This window comes from Polyergus mexicanus, unplaced genomic scaffold, assembly GCF_030449975.1.
Source record: "Polyergus mexicanus isolate NDT 795.1 unplaced genomic scaffold, iyPolMexi1.0 SCAF_5, whole genome shotgun sequence".
Lineage (NCBI taxonomy): Eukaryota > Metazoa > Arthropoda > Insecta > Hymenoptera > Formicidae > Polyergus > Polyergus mexicanus.
Genome location: NW_027223325.1, coordinates 1,230,512 through 1,249,260, shown reverse-complemented (window position 1 = coordinate 1,249,260; position 18,749 = coordinate 1,230,512). Strand labels below are relative to the sequence as shown.

Here is an 18,749-nt window from a genome sequence, read left to right as displayed (position 1 = left end):
AATTAATTTAAAAAATCGATATTACACATTTTAATAAAGGCATCATCATAATACGCGGCTGCTGACTTAATACTGACTTTGTTGCCTTCGTGATCGTTCACCGGGCATTCGCGTTTATGTGTATGTCATGGTCATGCATGCGGACATTGGCGCCTCGGTTCTTGAACGTCCGGCTAGAGAACGTACACGCATAAAGTATGCATATCTTCACTTCAGAAAATACGGGTATATCAACCGCAGAGGCGGCGGTAGATGACCGGACACAGCATCGCGTAGCGACGTCGAAAGGAATTTTACTTCACCGGTGGTACACGATGATGGAGTTCACGGCTCTTTCTCCGCATAGAAATTACATTCGACGGATGTACAGGAGCAATTCATACGAACAAAGCATTCTATAAATACAGAAGGGAAATTTTAGTACTCTCTCCTCTCTCTTTCTCTCCGTTTATATCTTGGAAAGCAATCTCTCTTCGCGAATGTTGCCTCGTTTTCTAAATCATACGATTTCGCTTGCGTGAGATATATAATGTACGTAATTTCAATTGTAATAACAGCCGAGTAAAAAGATAACATTTTTAAAGGGTGATCACGAAACTATACAAATAAGCGTCGCAGGAGGAAAGAACGTGCCCTAAAAATGATATCGGCGAATTCTTTCGCGAGAGAGTGCCGGAAGCGTGCGCGAGGGAGAAGGAAAACAGAAAAGAGCGACTGTAATGGCAATTACGTTCGCGCGTATCGCTGATTCACGCGTTACTCACGTATATGTGTGTGTACGCAACGGTGAAAGCGTACGCAATAAGTTAATCGCGTTAGCGGCTCGCTTGATTAAACGAGCGATCAGCCTGATGGCTATCCGCCGTGGGCGCGGTCGGGCATTAATACGAAACTCGATTGTCATTCGTCGCCTGCGATCCCGCACCCCCTGATTACGTCGATTCATTAACCGTGGCGGTTACCCTGCCGGCCGCGTAACGGAGTATTATTCCGGTCTCGAAAATCAACTGACCTTTATCAACGTCCCGTCGAGAGGGCCAAAATTGTCCGCGCACGCGAAGTATAATGGTAAATGATTGCGATCGATAAATCGACTAACAAGTATTAGGATAACAAGATACGATGCATTTAAATAATTTAATAGAACTTTCAAAGTTCAACTTATATATAGTTATTACTTGAATTTTTCTAAAAAGGCGAACTATATAATTTAAACATTCTTATATTATTTTGAATACACGATAAAATAGTATTGTTATATCGTAAAAGTTTTTTAAAAATGGAATTCGATCAATGCGCGTATTTTTCTTGCGTTCATTTTTCCGAAACGTGACTTGTAAGGCTCGATTAATAATCGTGGATTGATTCCGCGTTTGTTGAGGCCGACACGACAACGGGAGGCAACGAGATGAGACGGATTTCGACGTCGACGAATGACGCCCTTGCGCATTTAAAAGTTTTCTCCTCGTTAAGACGTATTCCCTGGGGTCGTCGTCGGCAGAATCTAACGAGAGAGTGCCATGTTCCGCACTGTTGTTTCGCCCCCCCCCCCTCTCTCTCTCTCTCTCTCTCTTCCTCTCTCTTTTTCTTTTGCTGCTAGAAACACATTTATTAACGGCAGCTGCTCGGCTCATCCCGCCACTAAGTACCGGTAAGAGAGTACCCTTCTTGTTGCTCTTTTTCTTACCGAGAGCCTTCATTCACTTTGGGTCGGCTGTCTGTCGTCCCGTTCGGGGGTGCAGAAAAAAATACGTCACATTGTCGACGCCTTATTAATTCGGAAGCGAGGGTGAAGAGATGGAGGCTGCAGGCATCAGCGAGGATGCTCAAGGTGTGTCGCAGGGTAGGTAGGGAGTCCTTTGAAGAAATTAAAAGAACAGAGGGTATAATGTGAACACATACATTTCCACGACTGTCGCGCGTCTCATCGCCGTTTTCCCCGCTCTGCGCTTTTCTCTTTTTCTCCCTCTGTACTGTTTCTTTCCCTCTTTCTTTATCTCTCCTTCTGCGAGAGCAAGATCCATTAACATTGCGCGAACTCTCGCTAAGCATCAGTCAGATAGACATCTCAAGTCTTGTCACGATTTCTTAAAATCCGACTTATATATTCCGAGCTATCTCGACCCGTTCTCTTTAAAGGTTTTCTCTCACTCTCTCGAATCTTTTTATTTTTTATGCGCCAGGTAATCGTAAAGTAACACGAGAAATCATTTTTTGATTGAGACGATAATAGTCTTGCCCAGTTAGTAATAATAATTTTATTTATTGATTACTCTTTATAAATTCAGGAGCGTGTGTGTATGTGTGTGTGTAAGTGTGTGTATCATGTCGTCACATAAATTGATAAAAATATAACTTATTGCCATTGTTATTACTATTGTGTGTGAGATAGATATATCTCGCTATCATATTTTAACAGAATATATAAAATATATGCACTCAGTTTCCAACTTTAGAGACATATCTTTCGGACGTTACCGTTTCAATGGCGCGCACCCCTCGCGTACATTTGTATCAATTCACATTCGGTAATATTCGCGCGTTTCTGCGGACACCGAAAAGAGAAGTACAACCATTCCCGGGTGAAGAGCAGTCGTCATAATGTAAGGCATCTGCGTAAGGATGGCAAACGAGGACGTTAGCCGAATAATGCAAAGCAAACCCTAGCTGAGATATAGTCCGGCATTTGTTCATATTAAGGCGCTGTCATGGCTCGCAATGTTCGCGGGTCACCCCCTCGTTCTCTTCCCCTCGGCCCCCTCCCCCTGTTTCTATCCGCGACATTTCGGCCGCGTGCCTGCGTGTATGTTTTGAAATTATATAGCGCGAGAACGCCCGACGTCATTAGTCAACTCATGCCGCATCCTCTCGCTGTTAACTATGTGTATCTTGAGCACCCGTTACATTGCCATTTGTCAGGTCCGCTTCGTCGTACGGGCGCAATTTCGCGCGTTAAATCGCGCAGCCAGCGCGATATTTCGACCGGCTATGACAACTCGCGTCCTCGGGATTTGTCTTGGACCGATGTTTGCCAAGCAAACAACAAATAAACGCTGCAATGTGAAAGGAATACATTGCCAACGATCGCGAAAGTTGCATCTCTTCGCATCAGTCAGAATATAATTCCCGCCACGTTTACGTGCGTCAGCTTAAGCAAATATTCAATTTAACGTACTGTTAACGATAAGATAAATTTCATTGAGGAATAATATCCGAGAAAATAATAAAGAAATTTTACGTGAAAATCAATGATCGTCATTCTGGAACTGCCTTTGGACATTCAATTCGACGAGAAGCGAAGTTAAGACTTGTCGTTTGGCAGGTAGACTTTGATCATAAGTGACACGCGCGACTTTACGGTAAACCTAAGTTCTAAACTAATAAGGCAACATGCGGATGGCACGATCGGGAGAGAGGGCGGGGGGGGGGGGGGGAAGGGGGGAAGGGCGAAGGTAGAAATGGCGATGGAAGCATAAGGGTCCAAGTTTCATGGAGCTGCGAACCAGGTCACCGATTATGACGTTGATCGTCTACGAGAGACAACCAAATTGGATAAGTTGAAGCAGCGGAATCTTCTTCGTTGCCTATGTGACTCTTATTAAACTTTCCAAGATTTAATTCAGATTTTTAATTTCCATGTCTTTAATTTCCATGCGTTTTGAACAATATTGTCGCATCGAATATCTTTTTTTTCTCTCTGTATGTATATTTTAAGCTTTTAAAAACTTCTTTTATAATTCTTACATATTTAAGGATTTTTTGGATATAATAATTATTAGTATAAACCATATCAAACTTTAAATTTTATAATATCTATTTTGTGGATCGTGATATATTTATTATTTTTATTTTATAAATATTTACGTTGCTCCGCATCCAGTCTTTTCTTGTTTGCCTCCGAAATATTGAAAGCGAAAAAAGAAAATTATCGCTGATAGAGCACCGCATACGTTTTCCAGTTCGAATTTTCACGTCGAAAGAGAACGAAGAGCGGGCGCTATAAGTGGTTGGCGTCGGGTGTAAATTTGCATTGAACGAAATGAGGCGCTATGGAGCATTCCAGTCCAAAGTTAATAGCTTCCCAACGATTAACTGTATCTCTCCACCCACCTACCATCCATGCCCTGTACGCTCTTTACTCTCTCTCTCTCTCTCTCTATCTCTGTCTCTTCTCCGTTCATCCGATATTCGCTCGCTCTCTCGCAACCCTCGTCCTCTTTCTCTCTCATCTTCCACACATGTCCTTCTTGCTCCTCTCGTCGCACGCGCCATGTCCTCTAGCCTACCTATATCGTCCCTTCTAATAATGTATGTCCTAAAGGTCGCGAAATAACTGACTTCGTCGACGAATATCGTAAACGATCGTCGACCGATCGAATCGCCAAATCGTAAATATAAGTCATAAAAAAAGTTAAAAAATGAACGCGATCGATAGTAGCTGATTCATCTTTTATGACGACGAGTGTGACTTTTGCCTGTCTGACGGATCATCGATGGCACGTGGGAGTCGGAAAAGGCAGCGCCACTGCGGCAGCCAATAGTTTCCAGGCGCGTAAAGGCGCCACGGGGGTTATAGGGCATAATTTAGTGGACAGTTTGATATACAAACAATCTTTAATGAAATTCTTGGTGTTCATTAATAACGCATTACAGCCTCGCGCGCCAGTGTGTCGGCATCGGTACCCGGGAATCCCGCGCTGTCTCTCTCTCTCTCTCTCTTTCTCTTTCCCTCCCGCTTTTTACCACCCCCTTTTATACCCTTCCATTTTCCTGCTCATACCGCTTCCGTGCCACGCGTACCATCGTCCGACACCCTTTATCGCCCTGGCTTTCAACCAACCCTCGCTCTCTCCGCTACCAGAATATCCCGAATGAATCAACGTGCGAATATGTTACACATTGTCACAGTGGCACTCGATCTTTTTATCGATTATACGAGCACAATAGTTCTTTTTTTTTTCTTATTTGAAACATATTAAATTTATATTATATCATTGTATTCTCGATCTAAGATAAACGACTAAAGAATTTAATGGAAATAATATTTTTCATAAATTATGACGATTTATTTTTGCATTAAATGATATTCTACAGAGAATATTACTAAATTAGATTCTTACTTTGTTTTGAAAAGACAGTCGCGTCTTACGCGAGTTTCTTTCACTTGTCATTCCATCTGCACATTTTCGCAATATCACGTCGAACGAGAGACGCAACGACACTCGATATATCGAGACGAAAAGAAGTCTCCCCCATCAGAGAAACCCGGGGAATAACCAGCCTCTGGGTAGGAAAAAAAAAAGTAATTGCCCCTTGATACACGCCGATATCCCACCTGCGGGGATGCCGCCTCGTAATGATGTTCGCGTTGGCGAACTTAGTTCGAAATTAAATATCGGGGCAAGGAGAACGACGGGGGTGGCGGAGAAGAAGAGGAATCGGGAGATTGCGAAGGGAAGGGTGGAGACGACGTTGCGCACCTGCCTTTTTCCCGGAGCGGTACGATAAAAATCAAACTGGAAAACAAACGAGAAGCGGGATCGTATTATAAAGTTTTTTAATCGATAGACGATGCGCGTCTCGGCGAAAGAATGGGGGAGAGGCGAAAGAGGCAGGAAGACGGGCAGATATCTCGCGGGTAGAGGTAGATGGATAGACTAGGGTGATAAAAAAAAGAGAGAGGGTCCAAAAGAGAAAATGGCGCGATCGGGCGAGGAATCCTGCGGCGTGCTTACTGGCTCGTGTAATAATGAATTTATACCTCGCGCGGAAACGTTTTCGGGATCGGCGACGTACCACTTTTCTTTCGCGCCTCGCTTATCTTCTTAAAATTTTCATTAATGAAAGAGTTCTAGCCGATGAAATCTTTATTCAGAGGTCTTTATTTTGCGGATTCAATGATTCAGTTCAAAATTGTGTATTTATTATAAAAACTCATAACATATATTGTTAGAATAATAAAATAATTTAATATTTGATGATTGATTATTATATCAGAATAAATACTTTTTTTTTTTTTTTTTTTGTTATAGTCGCTACAACCGACGGATCCACCAATTTTTGATATCACGAATGTACTGATAAATGAGACAGCAACGCAGTTAGCATTATGGGGCAACTTGGGTATCGCTCTCATGGAGCTACCGAAACGATGGGGCAAGGACGCCGTTTACGAGGGCGGCAAGGAAGTAATTCTCTGCACGTAAGTACACATTTACATTCAAAATCTTTGTTACTTCTATGAAAATTTTGCTTATCTGCGATAACGTTTTAAATATGATATCAGCAGTAAGAGCGCACTTACTTAAAAGTTTGACTATTTATATTAAATTCGCCAAAAAATAAAATCTTAATAATCGCAATAAAAATTGTGAAAATTATATTACAATTATAATTTATATTTATTATTTTAATCACATCTATTCAAGTTTTTTAAAATTAATATTATAAAACGTATAATGAAATGTTTGATAACCATTGTTTTAACGATTTTCCTCAAATATCTACAGAGATATAATAAAATAATTGAATTATAGCAATACCGGGATACTCAATATCAATCGATGTGATCGGCGTCTTTGTCAATCCTCGTTCCTTGAAGAAACGCGCGTACCGAGAAAATCGTAAAAATAGAGATAAGATTAGCGGCGGATAATAAATCGCGCTATCTGCTTTTCCCCGCGTCCCGTCACCCTGTCTCCCATAGGCGTCCTAATATCCTGTAATTAAGAGGGTGTTACGGTGACGCTCGGGAAACCCCTTCGGTCTCCCTCTTATGGAATTAAGGTGGCTTTACTCGGTTAGTTTTCAAAAGTTCCGGGGGACCAGGAAGCACCGCTGAATACTAACCGCCTCATCAACGACACATGCCACCCGAGACTACTGTCTTGCGTAACATTACCCAGCGGTGTGTGCCACCCCCGGCCCCAAGCTCCGGCCCCCGTTTGCGCCCCTGACCCCCCGGTTGTAATCTTTCGGGCGATTAGAATGTCGCGCAATTACGAGCGCCGTTGAAGATCACTCTCGTCCGCGCATCGTTGAATCACGGTGCACTCGATCATCGTCGATCAGCACCCCCCCTTCTATGTATGTAGCATTCTCGCCTTCATCTCTATTATGCATTCTGTTACATTGACATCCCTCCTAATAGTAGCATGATCGCAATTTCATACGTTCGGAATTCGATCTTTTACCCCGAAGGAAAATTTTTTAAAATAGATTAAGATTTTTAAGCAAATCTTTTTAAATCTTTTAAAAGAACGATATATGCGATATATAAAACTTTATTACAAAATGTTCAAGTATCGACGAGAAAAAAGGGTATCGCATGCGGAGCTACAGAAAATCTTCTCATCGCTGAATTAAACGGTAATTAATAGCAAAATACGATGACCTTTAATCCACCGGCGGTATATAAACGCGAAAGGGGTAACCGCTCGTTTTAAGTCGTCCTCCGCATTATAATTTCATAATAAGCTGAATTCAGAATAAATGCAGGTACTTTCCTGCCGACTTCCTGCTAATTCGTAATTCCGAACTTTTTCCGGAAGCGAACGAACCGCTTGTTCCTCGAGAGGGAGAGGGAGAAAGAGAGGGCGAGGGCAAAGAGAAGGAGAGCGAGAAAAAGAGGAAAGCAAGGCAGAGAGGAACAAGCGACCGCTGCTAAACAAACTGGCCAAATTAAGAGCGGCAGTTTGCGCTAAAGTTTTTTCGTCGTTTCACTTAGGCGATTTCAACTGGTCTCCGGGTTCGAGCGAATTTATTAAGAACGCACGTAGAGAGAGAGAGAGAGAGAGAGCGCATTATGCGCGCACACTATGCGAAAGATCGCAGCATCTAAGTGAGTCGCGACCATTAGAACGAATCTCGGGGATTTAATGTCTCTGCCGTCTCCCAGCCGGCTTAAATAAGGCTAAATGAAGTTTATGCGTTATTGCCGGCAGAACTTCCGGTAGACGCGTTGGCCTCTGGCCGAGATCCCAAGTACGTTATCATTCCACGATTTCAAATAGTTATATAAATACGCGATACACGCGATCTCAGACCGATCCCCCAATGTCTCTTATATCAGACGAAATCAAAGATATTATTGGGCGCAGCAAGAAAATTTTGAAAATTATTCGCTCGTTAAATTAAAAGCGTAGCATTACAAGATTATAATTTCTTGTAATTATTCGCGATCTAGATTTACAATTAGAAGTATTGATTTTAATCGTGATAAGGATGAAAGATCGTTATAGTTAAATGATAAGAATAAATCGATGCCCGTAAAGTACGACAACCGATACGGAATAGACGGATATTTATTTTTATTCATCCATCTTTGAGTCGCAGCCAAATTCAAATCGTCGTTCTCGTGCCAGAGCGACGGAATAATTGAAGAGATTAAAGATGCAAAAGAAAAGTTTCGATTGGACGCTTCTCGTCGCGCGTCCTGAAGCCGAATAACAGGTGCCATAGCTTGCGACCGCGTCGGATGCGGGGTGGATGGGCTTCGGATTAAGCAAATGGCGGCAATAATAGTGATTATTCGGATTATGATATCAGAGCGCGAAGTGGGTTCGCTTGGACTTACCGGCAACCACTAACTGCCGCGCCGCCAAATCCTGACTTCAAGACACCGGATTAAAACTATTACCACTTCGCGGCACCCCTTCGGTCTTATTCCGCTTCATTTCAAACCCGCTTCTTGTTGCATCCCCCACGGACCCGAATACGAATTCCCTCACCTTCGCGAAAGGCTCGTTCGCCCTTCTCGGATGTTTTAAATGTCCCCGAGGATCAAGAATCTCTGGCAGTTCCGTTTGCACAAAATCATCCAGAAGGAAAATGTACGAAATGGTGACGTTAATGCAGTTTTTATTTTACCAGATCAATGATGAAATATTTTGATTCGTGATCCATCTGTCACACATAGTCACGTATTAATAAGAATACATAATTATTTAGATGAATATATTTGTTTAATTTAATATAGATATAATAATTATCTTTTCGCTTATTTTTCGTGAGATATATTCATATTCTATCTTATTTTGAGAAAAATTTGTTAAAATATAATATAAATCTTTATATTTGTTAAAAATTATTTATCTAATATCACCGAATTTGTTTGAATTTATTGTTAGTCGACATATATACATATTAAGCACGGTCTAGCATAACAAGTATAGCGTTACTATTTAAGTCTGCCCAGTTATGTTTTTATTCGCTGATTCAAATGATTATATATGACAATAATAAAAAGCTTTATCTTTTTATAATTTAAATTGCGTTTCTAACATGCAAAAGTCGAGAATCTTTGAACTCCTTATCTTTTCAAATTTCACACAATGAATATAAATACATAAAAATAGAAAATCCTGAAAATTATATAATATCATAGACGTACTCGTAAGGTATTAGCATAAATATAAATAATATGTAATAAATAACGGTAAATAACAAGAATTTAGCCGCGGTAACAGTTTACTCTCCTAAAGGCAGCGGCAATACCTTTCGCGATAATCGCTATAGGAAGTAAGTACAATTCCTACCCGCGTAATGCGGCCACAGTGTGGGTGGATCGTGCTACACCATCGCGAGTCCCGGTATTAATTCGACAACGAATTGCGAAAGCGGCGCCATTTCGCGCGGCGGCCGGAAGATCGTCGCCTCTTGGTTGGCCCGCGCGGCTAATTATTGTTTTAAGGATTACCGTTATGTGTTTATTATGCGGCCTGTGGAGGACCTCGCCCTGCCTCCCTCGGTCGCCCCCTTACCACCTGTCTTAATATTCGGTAGATTTCAGCTTCTCGGAACGGCGGACAGAAATCTCTCTCCTTCCCTCACTCCAACTCGCTCTCCCTTCTCCTCTACTAAAAGTCAGCCTACGTTTATGAATAATTCTCACCTCTTATAACCAACCCCCTCATCTTCCCCGCCAACCTTTGTCCAATCCACTCGCCAGCACCGCGAGCGTCTCTCCGAACCGTTCTACGGTATATACGCCTCGTAAACCCCTAATGCTTGCTCTTCATCTGCGAACTCCCAGATTTCGAGCTTCGCGAAGCAAGCGAGTCACCGCGCAAGCAAAAAATAGAAAATAGATAATTGGCGCAGTGTGTAATTAAATAGAAATATTTTCTAATCGATAACTTTATTATTTAAGCTATTCTCCTAGCAGATATGATTTCGATCTAAAAAATATAGGATATTATTATTACAGATTATTTGCAGCCTATTGTCGCAGGAGTATAATTATTGAAACTTTTTTTATTGAATTTTTTCATAAAATTATAATAGATAAGTTGCATTGCAGATTAATGAATAAAATATAAGATACATAAAATATATGTAAAAGTATATAAAAGTTATATGTAAATAATAATTTTTTTATTATTTCTATAATTCGTCAAGATTCTTTTTGACAATTTTAAGAAACGAATTATCGTATGCGATATAATGAAATATCGTTTGTTTTCGTAGTATCAGGCGATTTATTACCCCGATTATCTTTACGACGCGTTGGCAACAAATGATAAAACCGCAAACTCTGACGATATCGCCGCGGTACGTACACGGTGAATTAAATTTATATCTTCTAGATCGAACAAAAAAATGCAGATTCACATTTGGTGTGAAAGAAATATTTGTCTGGGCACGTAATGTTTATGGTAGCGCGAAAGTGAATGTGTGGATATGCCCCGGCGACTATTTTATATCTTCCGCACGACCACACATTTCTCAAAATTTATATTAAAAACCATCGTATCGCGAGTTACCGTTTGTACGATGTAACTGCCAGATTGCGGTTTTATCACAGTCGAAAAATATTTAGCTTTACACCGCACTTTGAATTGCGCCGACGCAGTCATACTTACTCTACAATTAAATATAAATTGATTTTTTATATATATATATATATATATATATATATATATATATATATATATATATATATATTAAACATTATTCATACGCGATAATAAAACAAAAATCGTGCTAAATACACAGGTAATAAGTAGATTTCAAAATGGTAATTATTGTATTAGTAGATAAAGACGCATAACTGGTCAGACTTAAATATGCTGTATCAGTAGATAAAGCTATAATTGATCAGACGTAAATCGAAGTTGACACTACTTGTCACGCCAACTCGACTAATATAGATTTCGATAGTCAGACAGTATGTGTGTGTGTGTGTGTGTGTATTACATATGCTACAAAATCTAAAATTGTCATTTACACATATACAAGGTGTCGAAAAAAATAAAATTGAACCAAATCTAAATACATCGATATACGAAGGAGTCGCTTAAGATTATTTAAATTGTCGTAATACAGAAGTGCAAACTGATTTAAAAATTGTCACGAAATTTGTCATAGTGAATCATTTTAGGCAGGAATAAAGGTAAAAAAAAAAAAAAACGATATTCGCTGAACTTATACACATTCTGATATTCGTTCACTTCGATACCTTCGTTTTCGAAAGGCAAACAATAAAGAAGATAGATTTACGGTGTGCCATGAAGTTTACTGGCTAATCTGTCACGCGTGCAAGCTCATTTATTTTCGAACGCGGAAATTCCACGGACACCGGTTGCAGAAGCGGTCAATCGCGCGCTGGAGAGAGTTTCTCGAGCATGTGTTGAACGTGCTACGGAATATTTCACCCACGGGGGCTGAATCACTCCTCTCCTACCCCCCCCCCTTTTCTGCCCACCTACGCGAACGCGCGGGAATCGTTCTCCTATCTGACCCGGGTCACTGGTTTCGGGTGGGGAAAAGGGGGCCACTTGCGTTTATTTAAAAAATGATTTAACCTAATGGTTTTACATATGTAATCCCGAAGCTAATCTCGGTCGACCACACGCGGTGGCTGCGCACACAGATACGCGCGCGATCATGCGAAGAGAGAGACAGAGAGATAGAGAGAGACCCGTCTCCAAACACACGACACCTACATCCTCCGTGCATCCCCATACTTCGAATCTACCCCCGTTTTTCTACTTTTTTTCAACGAACAAGCACTAACGAAAATCACGGGCTTGCCGCGGTGTTTTCGTGGCGAGTACGGGATTGGCGGGGGGAATGGACAGGGGGGGGGAGGGATTGTTTGCGGAGGCCGAGCATAGGGTCGCGTTGTACTCGCGCGCGGGATGATTTAGATGGTCCCCGATGATATCCGCGCCTTTTGAAAAATGTCGGCACGCCGAGGAAAAAGCGTATAAGCCGTTTTACGGTTTACGTGTGTCACGCTTTATCAGGCCGGTCCGGCCTGGAACTTTATTGCCGGCCGAACGATATTTCTCATCGAATCAGCGTTAACGAAAGAGTTAAATTACGAGAGATCGCGCGGAATTAAAAAGCTCGCCATTATACGATATAATCGGACAATTTGTTGGCGGTACGAACAAGAGTATTAGTTCAATGCCGTGTCGTCTTTACACTCGATCGTAAAAATATTCGTTTTTCACGAGATTTTTAATTTATCGAACAATCAATAATTAAAGGTAGACATCAATCACTAATTATGATTATCGATTTCCGAATTGAATGAAAATTCAATTATTCTCAAGTATACGTATGAAACATACATATAGTCCGGTTTGAAGTTTTAATGAAATTATAATTTTAAAGAGAACTCTGTGCCGATGATGATATGCAAATCATATTTCGTCTTTTTAACGAAGCATCAAGAAATAAAATTTAATGCATAAGAGTTTTCATATAATCTACGTAAAAGTCCTTCTCTGACAAAAAGATGGCGGATCTCTCGTGCACACGACGTGAATCCCGATTTACTCAATTATCATGATAGCAATGATATGCAAACTCGTACATTCATCTACCCACGTCGCAGGTACTTTCGTCTAATCAAAGAATTCCGAGCGTCGCGCCGTAGCAGAGAATTTAAATACGCGAGACGCGTTTCAGCCGCCGTCGACGTCATCGTCGTTGTCGTCGTCATCGTCGTCGTCGTCGTCGTCGTCGTCGTCGTCGTCGTCGTCGTCGTTTCACGTAACGAAATAAAAGCCGACGGTGTAAGAAAGAAAGAGAGAGAAAGACACATCTGTCGGTTCTTTTAATTACAGCGGTACGTGTGCTAGCCACGGGCATCCGCGCGACAGCCTGGGGTGCCCGGGCACTTCTGTTCTCGCACTACGGACTCGGTATCCTTTGTTTGCCATTTTCCATCGTAGCCACGTCGGTTACCTAATCTACCTACCTACGTACCTACCTACCTATCTACCGTTCGTTTCGAGCAGCGCATTTCATATCCAAAGACACGTGTTCGCGTGACACAAAGTCGATATCACAGTTCGGATTCGTTCGTTCTCTTTTTATCAGCTTTAGAAAAATGAAGTAACACCGAGCTTATTTTAATCCTTTACATGCGACCTCAATTTTTATTCTAAATTAATAAAATAATAAAAGATGAATGATGAGAAAAATTAATTAGCGAAGTTAAATAGTTTCATCGAATTGCGAAAAAAAATTAATCTAATTGTCTAACAAGTTTTTACTTAAAAAGAGATTTTATTTTATACTATAATTTTGGACGTATATTATATCAACGCGATCTTCACAGTCAATGCAGTTCTTTTGCGAGAGAGGGAAAAGGAGAGGATGAGAGATAATCGCCTTCAAATAATACGTAAAATTCACGCGTATACTATTACATGCATCGTTACATTATCTAATTATCCTTTGCCACGTATGCACCCTGGGATGTGTACCACTACGAAATACTCGACGAGACTCGACACCCGCGTCATCTAGGACGGGGGCGGGGGAGAGGCGAATACAGCGCGCTATCTACGAGGGTAAGCACCGGCAAAGATCGAGAACCGGAACGTGTCAGGATGGCGCAACCGGGAAGCCGGGTTTCCCGGTGAGAGCCGATGGCAGGGCGATGGAGAGACGGGCCGCGGCGTCGAGAATTAACGGGCTTAGTTGCCGACGCAGGTGTCGTCGGAGAAGGCGAAGGCAAGCGAGAGTCGGGAATGAATTACGATGGGAGCGTCAGCCAGCACCAGGAGAACGTCGGTCGTTATATTTTGCGCAACATCCCGATTTTATGGACCGCCCCCGCGCCCTCGGACGAGCGAAGGGGGACGTCTTCCGTCCCCTTTCAGGATGAGAGAACTTCCGTTACGTAATGTGGCAGTTTGTTGTTGTAACGAGTACCGACGAGCGTAATGAGGTGTGGTTAAAACAGAGAGCCGAGATCGTGAATCGAATAATCGTAATGCCGTTCATTCGATGATGAAACATCCTGATAAAGGAGATTTGCGTCTATCGTATATATCTTTTTACATTTGAAATTAAAATAATACGCCTAACGTTATATATCGTATGCTAAAATATTTTTTCTAAAATATATAATATTTAATATAAAATAATATAATCTATCAATCATTATACATTTAAAATTAAAATAATACGCCTAACGTTACATGCTAATATTACATGCTAAAAATATTTTCTCTAAAATTAATAATATTTAATGTAAAATAATATAAAATCTATAATAAGTATATTATATAAAGAGGTATAAAATAATAAATATACACGTAATCCTCGAGAAATTCAATTGAAACCATCATACTCATCTGACATATTTAATTTATTACACAACTGTTCAGTCGCATATCCTTATATTAAGTAATCAAATTTGTAATTAGAATCATCGCGATCGTCACGAATCTCTCGTCGAGCTCTTTTGATAGCGGAAGGCGATGTCTTTCGAGCTTCGAGCGTCGCGCACAGGCGGGTTAACGAGTAATGTCTAATCTATGCATCCGCTTATCATAATGGCTCTCGTTATATCGTGAGCATAGCCCGGCAGATCTCGGAAGCTCACCACAAGTCTGCCACCAACCTTCTTAGTCTTAGCCGCCCCTTTCCTCGTGCGCCGCGCTTCCGCGAGGATGTAATAAAAATATTCCAAGTAACTGAACGATATTACGCTCGTTATGGGCATGCCGGGCAGAATTAAGCTAAACGTTGTCCCCGCAAGGGTTCGAAGTAATACATAATCGCTGTATAAAGGATGCGCGTCGATGTAAAAGCCACGTGACAGTCGAAACTCTGTCTGACAGATATACCATTTGTTTACTTGTCAAAATTCTCATTGCCTGATGCAATTATTCACACAGCTATCTGTTTTCTTTTAAGTAGATGGAAATTGATTTGTCACGAAGAAAACATTTAAACGTAAAACGTGCAATGAGAAAGTATACATTTTCATTAGATTTATGTACCTGAGTTCGCGAAGCTACGCGAGCAGCTATCAAGTATTATTTGTGTATGTAGGTATCAATGCTCTGAGAAAATTTTTATCTCCTACACAAATCGTCATAATATCGCGTCCATGGCGTAGATTGAAATTGTCCGGTCTCCGCGAGAATAATGACAATCTCTCGCGAGTAACACGCCAACGCGGCAAGCTCCGGCCGAATCTACCGGCCGGCGTTCTATTAAGCTAAAATCAGAGCCCGCAGCGCGGCTCGCGCACAGCGTCGCTCTAAATTATTATAACGCGAGGAGATCCGCGTACCTTTTCGCGGACAATGAAAGGTACACCGTAACGTCGCGACGTTTGTTTTGTCGGCCTCGGCGCGGCGGCCGCCCGCCCGCTCGCACAACGAGATGCTCTCGCCTACATTTCGTATATTTTATTATTACTCTCGCACTTTCCGCGGCTGTGGACACGGTAACGTTGGCAAGGGGGTTGACGGCGGTGGTTAGCCCGTGGCCGTTATTAATGTCCGCGGCATGCCAGAAAAAGTGAGCAAAAGGTCCGGCGTTTCGGAGAGAAAAAGACAGTGGGCATCGGGTATCACCACACAACGTTCTCCGGGTTATACACCCCGTTAGTACATACGTCCCGCGCAGAACGGCGACACGGCCACCAGCAAAAGCGCGCGCCAGGAGTTCTTAATAATTGATAAAAATTACGCACGCACCGGCAATGAGAGAGAGAGAGAGAGAGAGAGAGAGAGAGAGCGGAGCGAAAAGGCTGGAAGAGAGATGAGAGAGACAGGACACATAGAGGAGATAGAAAGAGATAGGGCGAAAAAAAAGGGCCAGACACGGTGATGGTGATGGTGACACGGTGGTGGTGGTGGTGGTGGTGGTGGTGATGGCGGTGGTTGTGACTCTCACCCCAGCGAGCTCCAACCCTTCTGTGTCCGCCTGACTCGCCGCCGTTTCGTTGACAAAGGCATACGCAACGATTTATTCGCACTTTTCACCGCGACATCCCCCGAGAATTTTTCTTCGTTCTGTCACAATTTCGAAATTATCAGAATTTATGCCTACCCTTTCGCGCGCGTATTTCTGATAGGTATTAAGCTGTCTTGATTACCGCGATGTGGTGCCCGCGGAGATGCTCCGTTCGATGGCGTTGAATATTCCTAAATAAAATGAATGGCAACAGGACCGACGCATTTAAGGGCGCTCGCAAACCCCATTGTGTATTCGATATTCGTTGACACTGCCAGCGAAAAAACATTTGAAGAGAGTGTATCGCAAAATTTAATAATATAAATATCCATTTCTGGTCATTTATATTATTAAATAAAATAAATACGTTACTAAGATTCTAATATTACGTATATTCTATTGAAAGTCAAATATAGATCAAAATATATGAAATATTATTAATTAAATTGATTTAATACTTTAATATGGTTTTGAAAATATTTGTATTAAAGCAAAAACGGGATTTCAATTAGAGAAGAAAAGAATGATTGTCTAAAAATAGATCGGGAAATCGATTTATCTCGAAACAAGCGATATATAAAATATTCGCGATCGAGGCAATGAAAAAGATTGAAGCAATCTGCAAAACGCTCTTAAATCAAGGCCGAAGCATCTAATAAAGCACAAATTCTTGACCTGGTATCGCGATCGCGACTTACCGGAAATTTTTCGCCGAAACAAAAGAATGAGAGGCCGTGCAGCTGCTCGAATCTAATTAAGAAATTCTTACACGGCAGTGCCGCGCATTCTGCCACACCCTCGTGTCCCGACCTCATCTTTTCTCTCTCCTTTCTCCGCCTGAGAGAGAGAGAGAGAGAGAGAGAGGCACGTCTAGAAAAATTAAAAATAATTTCCCTACGTAAACGTATTAACCCCAGTAGACGCGCTTTTTGCGCTGCGCTTTTCTCGCAATTTAATACAAAGAACGGCACGGACCTGACGTCAAAGTAGAGATCTTACACGGTATGTCGTATCATTTTATTCTCTAGGAACTTCCCTGCCGTATTATTCGTTATTGCGTTTAAGTCACTGCTGTTTCTTCCGCACTGCGGACGCTTTCTCCGTCCGTCCTTATTTAAGATTCCGAGATGAATTACGCGTAATTTTTTTTTTTTTTTTTTTTTTTTTTTTTTTTTTTTTTTTTTTTCATAAATGAGTGAATTAAATAATAGCGTCTACGTAAACGATTATGAACTCTACACATTCGGGATTAACTAAGCAAAGCATAATGTTCTTTGAAGAAAGAGATCGTATAGTTACTTAATTCAGAAGATCATCTCAACAATGCGTAAAACTAATGATAGCATTTTGAGAAACGAAGAATTTAAAAATACAAACATTACATTTTTTTTTTAAATGACGTCGTCAAAGCGTATATGGTATATAAAAACGTAATCCGAGAAGATAATTGCTTTGAGAAGATTCTTTGAGAGAAAAATTGAAAATATCGAAAAATTAAAAGAGAGAAACAGAATCTCTATTCAAAATATGAATATATATTTTTTCTCGAAGGCAAATAATTATTATTACTTTTTGATAATGGCGGATAAATTTGCACCGACAAACGCGACGAGAGATAAGCGACGGACGCTCTCTCGCCGTAACCCCCGTCTTTTCTTTCTCGGCAATAAATCGCGGGGAAAAACCTATCTGGATTTCCCGCTCGTCCTTCCCGACGCTTAACCTAAAAATTCATTAGATTATAAAGCCATTAATGCTCATCCGCACGGTCGAATGCCGCCTCTCTTTGCTTAGGCGCAAATCCAGCTTGGATCGATGTCTCACGTCCGTGCATTTCTATGCATATTTTTCTCTCGCTTTATAATCATATATAAGGAATTTTGAAAAGCCAACATTTATCTTTTAATTATTTTTAAAATTAATTACAGGAGAATAACAGATACATATTGCATATTTATATACAATATGTGCATGTTATAAATATATTTTAAATGGAATTAGTATATTTATATCATTGATAAGCAATGGTTTCATGTAAGAAGAAAAAATTATTGAAAGAATCAATTAATGATAGTAGCTATTTCTCAATCAGTGATAACAACAAAAATGCACATCTTATATAATATTATAATGTATATAAGATGTGCATTTTTGTTGTTATCACTGATTGAGAAATAGCTACTATCATTAATTGATTCTTGTCACTGCTTTAATCAGTGACATTTCCACTGATTCAGTTGAAAATAGTAAAGTTTAGTCTTTCTTATATTATACATTGCAGTGATTATTAATTAATTGCAAATGCTAACCAGTTTTTATATAATGAATAATAATAAAATAACGTAACACTATAAAAATATTTTGTAATTGATGTGCTATTTCTCATTATTTTTATTTTCTGATTACAGAAGTCATAATTTTGGAGATTTTGGGGCAACCGCGGAAATTCAACGAACGCGATGGCATCCGGGTTCTCCGAATGACTCGCATCTATTGGTTTTGACATCAGAGAACTCTTTTCGGTAATTAAAAAAACA

General features: G+C 40.8%; 1 protein-coding gene across 2 annotated transcripts in view; it reads left to right on the top strand.

Moving 5' to 3' along the window:
• The window catches only part of Mbo (nuclear pore complex protein Nup88), a 62,693-nt gene that overhangs the window by 39,892 nt on the left and 4,052 nt on the right, over positions 1-18,749 (top strand). For both annotated transcript variants that reach the window (XM_070296314.1, XM_070296315.1), the window contains exons 2-3: positions 6,033-6,202; positions 18,621-18,734. In XM_070296314.1, the coding sequence (XP_070152415.1) occupies positions 6,033-6,202; positions 18,621-18,734 (284 nt within the window). The remainder of the gene's footprint in view (positions 1-6,032; positions 6,203-18,620; positions 18,735-18,749) is intronic.